This window comes from Callionymus lyra, chromosome 19, assembly GCF_982586985.1.
Source record: "Callionymus lyra chromosome 19, fCalLyr1.hap1.1, whole genome shotgun sequence".
Lineage (NCBI taxonomy): Eukaryota > Metazoa > Chordata > Actinopteri > Syngnathiformes > Callionymidae > Callionymus > Callionymus lyra.
This window is the reverse complement of record NC_141836.1, coordinates 3,052,101-3,064,407: the sequence shown is the minus strand read 5'-3', so window position 1 is coordinate 3,064,407 and position 12,307 is coordinate 3,052,101. Positions and strand designations below refer to the sequence as shown.

At 40.4% G+C, this 12,307-nt stretch overlaps 1 protein-coding gene across 2 annotated transcripts in view; it reads right to left on the bottom strand.

Moving 5' to 3' along the window:
- sema3h (sema domain, immunoglobulin domain (Ig), short basic domain, secreted, (semaphorin) 3H) overlaps positions 1 to 12,307 on the bottom strand; it is a 71,518-nt gene that overhangs the window by 57,245 nt on the left and 1,966 nt on the right. Inside the window, exon 2 of one of the 2 annotated variants that reach the window (XM_087781356.1) lies at positions 8,877 to 9,233. In XM_087781356.1, the coding sequence (XP_087637482.1) occupies positions 8,877 to 8,976 (100 nt within the window). In that variant the 5' untranslated portion in view covers positions 8,977 to 9,233. Of the gene's footprint in view, positions 1 to 8,876; positions 9,234 to 12,307 lie in introns of those variants that run through there. The other variant, XM_087781355.1, reaches the window with a different exon arrangement.

Genomic DNA, 12,307 nt, shown 5'->3' with positions numbered 1-12,307 from the left:
TACTTCATTAATAATACAGAGACAAAAGCGCTGAGTCGTGAAAGAAGAGAAACGAGACCCTCTGGATCGACAATAAAACATATGGACGAGAAAATTAAAACTTGAGAAAAACATCAGGGATTTTTCCTTTATGCTCAGTTAGAGACTCAAGATATTAAAATCTAAAAACCTCTCGAGTGTCATTTAACCGCGTGTTCGCTGTAATTACACGTCTTTACTGCTGCGTCTCAACTCCTGCAAATATACGTTTTAAATACAAAAACTGAAGTAAAGAGACTTTTTATTGATCAACACTAAAAAAAAACTTAGTTTTCTCATACAAGGATGGGGTTTTATATATATATACACTGTATCCTCTCGTCCTTAGTCATCACTGTATCCTCTCGTCATCATTCATCACTGTATCCTCTCGTCCTCAGTCATCACTGTATCCTCTCGTCCTTGGTCATCACTGTGTCCTCTCGTCATCATTCATCACTGTATCCTCTCGTCCTCAGTCATCACTGTATCCTCTCGTCCTTGGTCATCACTGTATCCTCTCGTCATCATTCATCACTGTATCCTCTCGTCATCATTCATCACTGTATCCTCTCGTCCTCAGTCATCACTGTATCCTCTCGTCCTCAGTCATCACTGTATCCTCTCGTCATCATTCATCGCTGTATCCTCTCGTCCTCAGTAATCACTGTGTCCTCTCGTCATCATTCATCACTGTGTCCTCTCGTCCTCAGTCATCACTGTATCCTCTCGTCCTCAGTCATCACTGTATCCTCTCGTCCTCAGTCATCACTGTATCCTCTCGTCATCATTCATCACTGTATCCTCTCGTCCTCAGTCATCACTGTATCCTCTCGTCCTCAGTCATCACTGTATCCTCTCGTCCTCAGTCATCACTGTATCCTCTCGTCATCATTCATCACTGTATCCTCTCGTCCTCAGTCATCACTGTGTCCTCTCGTCATCATTCATCACTGTATCCTCTCGTCCTCAGTCATCACTGTATCCTCTCGTCATCATTCATCACTGTATCCTCTCGTCCTCAGTCATCACTGTGTCCTCTCGTCATCATTCATCACTGTATCCTCTCGTCCTCAGTCATCACTGTATCCTCTCGTCATCATTCATCACTGTATCCTCTCGTCCTCAGTCATCACTGTGTCCTCTCGTCATCATTCATCACTGTGTCCTCTCGTCATCATTCATCACTGTATCCTCTCGTCCTCAGTCATCGCCAGGATCTTGTTCTTCCTTCAGTTGTGGAGGACGTAATGACTGCTACCATCTAGTGGCGGGACGTTTAATTGCAACACAAAAATGAACACAACATGTATATTCACTTTTTTTAACTGTAATTATTTTACTTTCACAGCAGAATAAAAGTTATAAGTTGATCTAAAGTCTCCACAACAGTGATAAACATGTTGCGTAAGAACACGATGATTCCAGCTACACGACCAGAGACTCCAGACATTAACATTTATTAGAATCATCCGCTGAAAGGTTCGTCGTAGACACAGAAGTCGTCAAACGCTGGCCTAGATAGAAGCGGATCTGAAAGAATAAATGAATAATGGAAGAACTTTTAATACGGCTCTGAAGCCTCGACATCTTTATTAACTCACACCATCATGAAGATCCACAAGACTTGATTTTTCCACCGCAAACCAACACTATGAGCCTCAATGATCGTTACAGTCGCAAACAAATGAGACTTCATTGTAGAAATGAACACAAATGCTGGTCAAGAGTGACGAACATCATGATATTCTGTTGTGCTTTTTATTTATTTGTTTCTATTTTAACTTGCAAATCATATTTTATGTGAAACCATTTTTCATTTTTCTGCTGTGAAAAGTAAAATAATTACATTTAAAAAATGTGAATTATACATGTTGTGTTCATTTTTGTGTTGCAATTAAACTTCCGGCCACTAGATGGCAGCAGTCATTACGTCCTCCGCAGCTAAAGAAAGAATAAGATACCGGCGATGGCTGAGGACGAGAGGATACAGTGATGACTGAGGACGAGAGAATACAGTGATGACTGAGGACGAGAGGATACAGTGATGACTGATGACGAGAGGATACAGTGATGACTGAGGACGAGAGGATACAGTGATGAATGAGGATGAGAGGATACAGTGATGACTGAGGACGAGAGGATACAGTGATGGCTGAGGACGAGAGGATACAGTGATGAATGAGGACGAGAGGATACAGTGATGACTGAGGACGAGAGGATACAGTGATGAATGAGGACGAGAGGATACAGTGATGAATGAGGACGAGAGGATACAGTGATGACTGAGGACAAGAGGATACAGTGATGGCTGAGGACAAGAGGATACAGTGATGACTGAGGATGAGAGGATACAGTGATGACTGAGGACGAGAGGATACAGTGATGACTGAGGATGAGAGGATACAGTGATGACTGAGGACGAGAGGATACAGTGATGACTGAGGACAAGAGGATACAGTGAGTCCAAGAGGTTTTAAAGCTGATGTTTGGACATATTTTGGTTCCAAAACAAATGAAAGCAGTTATGACTTCCTCAAAAACTACTTGGTTTGACACGTGTTCAACAATTGGACGCACATGTTTATTTTATCCAGATGTATGCAGTATTTAAAAATAAACTACAGTGTCTGGTTCTTATAGTATATGATGTCATAACTCATTAGATTAAAAAAAGATGGACTTCATGGAGGAACATAGAAGCTTGAGAAGAAATTATCTTTATGAGAATATATATATATATAAATATATATATATTTACAGTATATATATATATATATATATATATATATATATATATATGAGAGCATTTAAAAGCCCACAGTGTTCAGTATCATCTCCAGTGAGAGGAGCTCGTAGACAAGACTCCAGAAAACACCATGAATTAAAAATAAAACCATAAATATTGTTCAGCAGCGGCGCAGGGTTGCTGAGCGCTAGAGGATACACTTTATTAGATGAAAAGAAAGAGAGATGAAGGTTGTTGAAGCAACAAATCATTTTTAAATGTCAAACATAAAAGTTTCTGCAGCATCAGTGACTCACGACTCACCTGAGAAATTAACCTGAGATAGATGTTTGTTTCACGCTCGGGTCCAGAGAGGACGATAAAAAGATGGACTCAGAACCTCAGGAAGAAGTTTGTTGAAAAACATGGTGCAATGCAGCGGACACGCCTTCTCCAGCAGAACCACCTGTTCCTGGACCATGTGAGTCCAAGAACGACTCTGACATCATTCCAGCAGATACTTGGATCTGATCCGGGAGCAGCTGCTCAGGATTCTTGAGATGTCTCAGCCTTCGCGAACACAACCATCTCTCCAGCGACTGCTTCGTCCAGCAGTTCATCGTCTCAGACGAGAAGAAATCGCTCGGAAAAAAGGGCTTCGATCGCGACAAAGTTTTCGTCGACATCACGACTCAAGCATTTTTCCCGAGAACATTAGATCTGGATTATAACTGTGCAATCTGGAGGTCAGAGGTCAGAGGTCAGAGCTGGTGTGTCACATCTTTAACAAGCTTCAGGAGCGTTTCTTATTCAACCTTATCTATCCATTCATCTATTTTACATCCATCCATCCATCCATCCATCCATCTATGTTACATCCATCCATCCATCCATCCATCTATTTTACATCCATCCATCCATCCATCTATTTTACATCCATCCATCCATCCATCTATTTTACATCCACCCATCCATCCATCCATCTATACATCAATCTATCCATCCATCTATCCATCCATCAATACATCAATCTATCCATCCATTCATCTATACTGTACATCAATCTATCCATCCATCCATCTATACATCCATCCATCCATCCATCTATACATCAATCTATCCATCCAATCTATCCATCCATCCATCAATACATCAATCTATCCATCCATTCATCTATACATCAATCTATCCATCCATTCATCTATACTGTACATCAATCTATCCATCCATCCATCTATACATCCATCCATCCATCCATCTATCCATCAATCTATCCATCCAATCTATCCATCCATCCATCAATACATCAATCTATCCATCCATTCATCTATACATCAATCCATCCATCCATCCATCCATCATTAATCTATCCATCCATTCATCTATACATCAATCCATCCATCCATCCATCCATCCATCATTAATCTATCCATCCATCCATCCATCAATCCATCCATCCATCATTAATCTATCCATCCATCCACCCATCTATCCATCTATCATCCATCCATCCATCCATCCATCCATCCATCATCTATCCATCCATCCATCCATCCATCATGGACTATCCAGGAGCATTTTTCTTTGGTCAGAGATTCATTTGAACTCCGAGGTATTGTTTGAAAGACGACGATAAACAAACAACAGCTGAGTTTGTGTTCGAGTCAAACAGTGATTAAAATAAACTCAAACCATGTGGACTCAGGAGAGCATCGTTGCTGCTTCTCCTTCGTTCAGTGTATGAACGTGTTGCTCATTATCTTGTGTGTGTGTGTCGTGGTGTGTGTGTCGTGGTGTGTGTGCGACCGTGTGCGGCCGCGGCGATGGGATCTCCCACTGCTGTCTATGGTTAAGATAATCTCTATTAGCCGCGAGATAATGGCGTCATTATGTTGGGATCTGCTGGTGAAGAGATTAGTGACGACACAGAGCTGCAGGACGGGGACTCCAGGAAGAAGAAAGTGTGTCAGTGTGTGTGTGTGTGTGTGTGTGTGTGTGTCAGTGTGTGTGTCAGTGTGTGTGTGTCAGTGTGTGTGTGTCAGTGTGTGTCAGTGTGTGTGTCAGTGTGTGTGTCAGTGTGTGTGTGTGTCAGTGTGTGTGTCAGTGTGTTTCTCAGTGTGTGTCTCAGTGTGTTTCTCAGTGTGTGTCTCAGTGTGTGTGTCTCAATGTGTGTGTGTCAGTGTGTGTGTGTCAGTGTGTGTCTCTGTGTGTGTGTCAGTGTGTTTCTCAGTGTGTGTCTCAGTGTGTGTGTCTCAATGTGTGTGTGTCAGTGTGTGTGTGTCAGTGTGTGTGTCAGTGTGTGTGTCTCACTGTGTGTGTCTCAGTGTGTGTTTCAGTGTGTGTGTGTCTCAATGTGTGTGTCAGTGTGTCTGTCAGTGTGTGTCTCAGTGTGTGTCAGTGTGTGTGTCAGTGTGTGTGTCTCACTGTGTGTGTCTCATGGTGTGTTTCAGTGTGTGTGTCAGTGTGTGTGTGTCAGTGTGTGTCAGTGTGTGTGTCAGTGTGTGTCTCAGTGTGTGTCTCAGTGTGTGTCAGTGTGTGTGTCTCAATGTGTGTATCAGTGTGTGTGTCTCAGTGTGTATCAGTGTGTGTGTCTCAGTGTGTGTCAGTGTGTGTGTCTCAATGTGTGTGTCAGTGTGTGTGTCTCAGTGTGTGTGTCTCAGTGTGTGTCAGTGTGTGTGTCTCAGTGTGTGTGTCTCAATGTGTGTATCAGTGTGTGTGTCTCAGTGTTTCTCAGTGTGTGTGTCAGTGTGTGTGTCGGTGTGTGTGTCTCAGTGTGTGTCAGTGTGTGTGTCAGTGTGTGTGTCGGCCCTCGGGGGGACCTGGGTCCACAGAATAACGAGCATCATTTAAAAGACAGATAAGAGGATTATGGGTAATCAGGCACAAATGTGAGTATTTAAAGCTGTGGTTCCGTCCGGTCCGATCGTTCAGACCCGGATCAGGACAAACGTCTCCGGCGCAGAAAGAGGTTCTTGTGGAGCGAGAGTCCAACAGTGAAGTCAATTGTCTGCGTCGACACATCATCATCATGAGCACTTGTTACTCAGCAGGATTCTGAAGATAAAGTCACAACATGTTCGAGTTCACCAGGAAAATACAAGAAAATACATTAAAACTTTATACGTACATTATTGATGACATCGTCGTTGTTTCTCAATCAATGAAACCACTTTGTGTTGGAATAATATATGATTAACATTAACTTAACTCACGGTTTGAAACAATAACATCCACTGTGACCTATAAATGTGTCGTCGTTTAAGATAAGATAAGATATTAGAGTGAAACTGATCATGAAGATGGATCGAGTCTCTGAGAACAAAGATACGACGTCACACTCTGACAGTAAAAACACAAACTGCTAAAAGGCTCCTGGTACGATCCCTGAACTGAATGAAAGTTCACACTAACTATTGATAGTTGATGTTAACATCGACCCGTTCATCAATTAAACTAAACCTAACAATATTAACTCATCACTGGCTTGACTTTGCTAAGATAATGTTGCAGATCATTAGAAAATATGGAATAAATGAACACCTTTTTAATTAGTGACGAGTTAATAACCACGAAAATATGATGTTTTATGTGTGTTTGTATTGATGGATGAGTTATTGTTATCCATCAATCCATCCATCAATCATTAATTTATCTATTCATCCATCTATACATCCATCCATCCATCATTAATGTATCCATCCATCCATCCATCCATCTATACATCCATCATTAATGTATCCATCCATCCATCATCCATCATTAATGTATCCATCTATCCGTTCATCTCTCCATCCATTCATCCATCTATACATCCATCCATCCATCCATCATCCATCTTTAATGTATCCATCTATCCCTTCATCTCTCCATCCATCCATCCATCTATACATCCATCATCCATCATTAATGTATCCATTCTTCCATCCATCTATCATCTATCAATCCATCCATCCATCCATCTATCATTAATCTATCCATTCATCCATCCATCCATCTATCATTAATCTATCAAGCCATCCATCCATCCATCCATGTATTATCCATCTATCCTTCCATCCTTCCATCCATCCATCCATCCACCCATCTATCCATTAATCCATCCATACATCCATCCTTCCTTCCATCCATTTATTATCCATCTATCCTTCCATCCATCCACCCACCCACCCACCCACCCACCCACCCACCCACCCACCCTTCCTTCCTTCCTTCCTTCCTTCCTTCCTTCCTTCCTTCCTTCCTTCCTTCCTTCCTTCCTTCCTTCCTTCCTTCCTTCCTTCCTTCCTTCCTTCCTTCCTTCCTTCCTTCCTTCCTTCCTTCCTTCCTTCCTTCCTTCCTTCCTTCCTTCCTTCCTTCCTTCCTTCCTTCCTTCCTTCCTTCCTTCCTTCCTTCCTTCCTTCCTTCCTTCCTTCCTTCCTTCCTTCCTTCCTTCCTTCCTTCCATCCATCTTTGTTTGACTGTATCATGAGGATTGACAAAGAAATACTTTATAAAAATAATATCAACTAATACATACATTTCTTCCAAACAGATGTTTCCAGGATGACCTTGAGAACGACCTCTGCCTGACGTTGACTGAGTGAAGCTCAAACATCTATTTACAGCTGGAACCTCAGTGGTGATGTGAAGATGGAAGTAACCACATCGTTTTTGTTCTCCACCCGCGGCGACCTCCGTAGATATAAACACACACAAGCACGCCGACGCCTTGCTCAAAGGCAGCGGCACTCGCCTCAGCACAGGACACAACAAAGCGCTCGGTGGGCAGAGATCCTGGAAGTGAACCACACGCTTCAACGACACGCATGCCTTTAACATGTGCGCACAGAGACACGCTCGCGGCACCTCCACGTCTCAGAGTGGATTGAAGTTCAAGTCCCAGCTGGACCAGGAACGTCCTTCACACTCAACCTTCTCAGTGTATCTCTGAGAAGGTGTCGTCGCTCCAGGATGTTGAAGCCTCTCGTGTGGATCTTGACTCCAGAGGAACACGTCCTCAAACGAAGATACCAACACGTCCATGTGTTCCTCCTGACCACGAGTTCACGTCTTCAACATCCCACGTGTTCCTCCCCGGAGACTGAAGGTCGAACGTTTCTCCTTCACACGTGAACGTTTGCAGGGAAAACTCTGTTGCGTTCTGCTGAGCGAGATGTTTCGCAGATGATTTTCACACTCGTGGACAAAACCAGAGCGAGTGGAAAAACGAAGGCTGCTGATGGATCGCGAGCACATGCTTGAAAACTCTCAGACTCTGCACTTTACAGGCGAGGATTTGTGATTCTCGAGTCATCTCTGTGTCGAGATACGACTTCCTGTCGAGATACACAACAGATACACAACAGATACACAACGTTGGGACGCGTTTGTTTGCACTTTACGTCATTTTCTTGTGGACGGCGCAGACATGGTGACACAAGAGGCTCATGGGAAATACTTTTGAGAGGTTATGTTTCATTTTCTAAACTGGACGCAAATCGTGTCGGATCAGCATTCATTATTTATGGGTGTAAAGGGGGTCACAGACGGGGCCGAATTACTTTGAGGTCCTCGATCTGGCCCTTAGTTTTTGTAAGGTTAGTATCAAGAAATTAAAATGGATTTTTAACGGACGCTTTGCACTTTGTTGTCTCTTTGCACTTTGTTATCTCTTTGCACTTTTTAATTGCACTTTGCTCCTTTTTTTTGCACTTTGCTCTTTACATTTGCACTTTGCTCTCTTTTTTTGCACTTTTCTCTTTACATTTGCACTTTGCTCATTTTATTTGACTTTGCTCTTTTTATTTGAACTTTGTTCTTTTTATTTGCACTAAGTTCTTGCCTTCATGAAGCCTCTGCACCTTCTATCGTCTGCTGTGAACGAAGGAGATCTCCAGAGGGATTAATAAAGTCAATAGAATCTCATCTATTTTAGAAGGTTTGCAACGTAGGGACCAGGTTTGCATCTGCACGTGAAGACGGCGTCTGTCAGAGACTCGGAGTAGAGCTCAGCTGCATAATAAAGACATCTAAGAAGACATGTTTAGCCGTTGAAACAGTTATACAACTGTAGTATTTTAAGCCACTCAGCAGAAGAGCAAGTGTTTGACGTCCCTGGACTTAAGACTTAGAAGTATAAAGTATCTCCTACCAGAGTAGGTGAACTGCAGCCGGGGTTGCGAGGCTCTCCAGGCTCCCGCTAAGGTGAACCCGAGGTGGACCAGCAGGACCACGGCTCCGCTCCAGCACATCCTTTGTTCGCTCACTTCAAAGTCCGGACGCCTGGAGGTGAACGTGCGGCAGGTGAGCAGACGTCCAGGTGCCGCTGATCCGAGTCCAAATCCAGGAGCTGGTTCTCCAGGCGGCGCCGCTGCACTGGAGTGCGTTGTGTTGTTTGTTGTGCGTCCGCTCCGGGAAAAAGTAAGAAGTGCGTCTGAGCCTCGTTGCTGCTTCTCCTCTCGCTCTCGTCCTCCTCTGCATGTGACTGACTCTCTCGCTCCCTCATCGTCTGGAGGGCGGAGGGAACACAATCCCCCAAATCATTATGACCACACACACACACACACACACACACACACACACACACGAGCGCAGGCATGTGTGTGTGTGCGCTACACCAGCCTGCGAGGATAGAACTTTTAGTTTCACTCCTTTAATTCACACTTTATTTGGATGGAAGTATGAAGATGATCTCATGATAGTTCAATAGAAACATGTCACAGACGCACATTTTAAATGATTATCAAATGATTTTAGGAGAAAACTAATGAAATGAACAGTTTAAAGACAAAGAAAATGATCAGGATTTAGCTTTTAAAACAATTCCATTAGAAACTAATCATCATAACATCTTGAAATGGTTTCTGTTTTATTCTTCTGGCCATAAAACTATGTATGAAATCCAAAGAGAAGCAGATGCAGCACGAATGTCCCTCCCATGATGCAACACTCAGACTCATTCATTCCTTGTGTTATTAGTTTATTTAATTATTTTTTTGTTGCACTTTGTTCTTGTTCTTGTTCTATTAATCCATCGTCTGTGTTGCTGTGAGCTGGAAAAATTATTACAATAAAGTTTATCCATCTATCCATCCATCCATCCATCCATCCATCCATCTATTCATCCATCCATCCATCTATTTATCCATCCATCCATCCATCGATTAATCCATCCATCCATCCATCCATCCATCCATCTATTCATCTATTCATCCATCCATCCATCCATCTATTCATCCATCCATCCATCCATCCATCTATTCATCTATTCATCCATCCATCCATCCATCTATTCATCCATCCATCCATCCATCTATTCATCCATCCATCCATCCATCCATCCATCCATCCATCCATCCATCCATCCATCCATCCATCCATCAATCTATCTAAACAAAAACATGATTTGTTAACAATTCATGTTTTACTATCATTATCTTTATTACTGTTAATTATCATGTTTTACTGATATATTACATGTTGTTGTACAAATACTGGTTTATTTCTTAAAGTTCTAATAGAAAGTTCAAACTTTTCATTTAGTAGCTGCTGTAGAAGTCTTTCGCTGGTAATTGTGGGTAAAGCTCGTACCAATTAGATAAAATGAAACATATTTATGAATATATTTAGGGATTTTGTGTCGTTGAAAATAATCCTAATACATTTCTATTAAAATAAACATCTTTGCTGATATTTTCCTGCAACAAAGTCAACATTTACTGCAGATAAAGTGAATTCACTCATTCCATGAAATGTAAACTTTCATCTGAACAACTACACAATTGTTTGTCACGTTTAAAGAACAACACACTATTACATTTCCCTGACAAACAATAAATGCTAATTATATTATGATAATATAAATAATATAAATACGATTGATTCCAAACAAATACAAACAAATGTTAGTGATGCTAGAGAGACACGTGTTGTATCAATTTATTGATCTATTTTAGTATTTTAAATAGTCCAAATGACACGTTTAAAATTAGAATATTGTGAATAACAAACTTACATTTTTAATCGTAATAACATTTAGCTTTTATTATCGTCAATAAAAGACTCTCGTTAAATTGAACGCTGGAGGGCGCTGTAGAGCATTCTTTCACAAAATAAAATATAAATAAATAGACTTTTATTCAGCCCAGTAAGTTACGCAACCTTTAGTTCATGATGTGTTTAGATGTTGTGTTTGGAACACGAGGGTCACTTTTTAATGATGCTTTGTTTGGATTCACGTCAACAAACTCACGCCTGCAGAAGAATCAACAGAGATGTTTATCAACGTCTTTCTTCCTCTTGTTATTTTTCTTCTTCTTCTTCTTCTTCTGCCCCAAACACCATCATCACCATCATCACCATCATGTGTGTGTGTGTGTGTGTGTGTGTGTGTGTGTTGGGGTGTGTGTGTGTGTGTGTGTGTGTGTGTGTGTGTGTGTGTGTGTGTGTGTGTGTGTGTGTGTGTGTGTGTGTGTGTGTGTGTGTGTGTGTGTGTGTGTGTGTGAAGCTGCGACCACAGATTCTCTCGCTCGGATAAATAATGAATTTAGGTTGAGATCAAATCAACGTAGAAATAATTTCCCTCTCGATGGTGAATCATTTATTCAGTTTGTCATGAGATCCTCGTTCAAACTTCAGCAGTTAGTTCTTCAAACATGTGACGAGATGATGGTTTCTACTGTTTCTATCTGTTTCTATCTGTTTCTATCTGTTTCTATCTGTTTCTATCTGTTTCTATCTGTTTCTATCTGTTTCTATCTGTTTCTATCATGAAGGAATCAGTGAATTATAATTATATTATATATGTTTATATTAAACTGTAGTTTCTACTGAGTCACTGTTTCTGTCATGAAGGAATCAGTTAATTATAATTAAATTATATATGTTTATATTAAACTGTTGTTTCTACTGAGTCACTGTTTCTATCATGAAGGAATCAGTTAATTATAATTAAATTATATTATGTTTATATTAAACTGTTGTTTCTACTGAGTCACTGTTTCTATCATGAAGGAATCAGTGAATTATAATGAAATTATATTATGTTTATATTAAACTGTAGTTTCTACTGAGTCACTGTTTCTATCATGAAGGAATCAGTTAATTATAATTAAATTATATTATGTATATATTAAACTGTTGTTTCTACTGAGTCACTGTTTCTATCATGAAGGAATCAGTTAATTATAATTAAATTATATTATGTTTATATTAAACTGTTGTTTCTACTGAGTCACTGTTTCTATCATGAAGGAATCAGTTAATTATAATTAAATTATATATGTTTATATTAAACTGTAGTTTCTACTGAGTCACTGTTTCTATCATGAAGGAATCAGTTAATTATAATTAAATTATATTATGTTTATATTAAACTGTAGTTTCTACTGAGTCACTGTTTCTATCATGAAGGAATCAGTTAATTATAATTATATTATATATGTTTATATTAAACTGTTGTTTCTACTGAGTCACTGTTTCTATCATGAAGGAATCAGTTAATTATAATTAAATTATATATGTTTATATTAAACTGTAGTTTCTACTGAGTCACTGTTTCTATCATGAAGGAATCAGTTAATT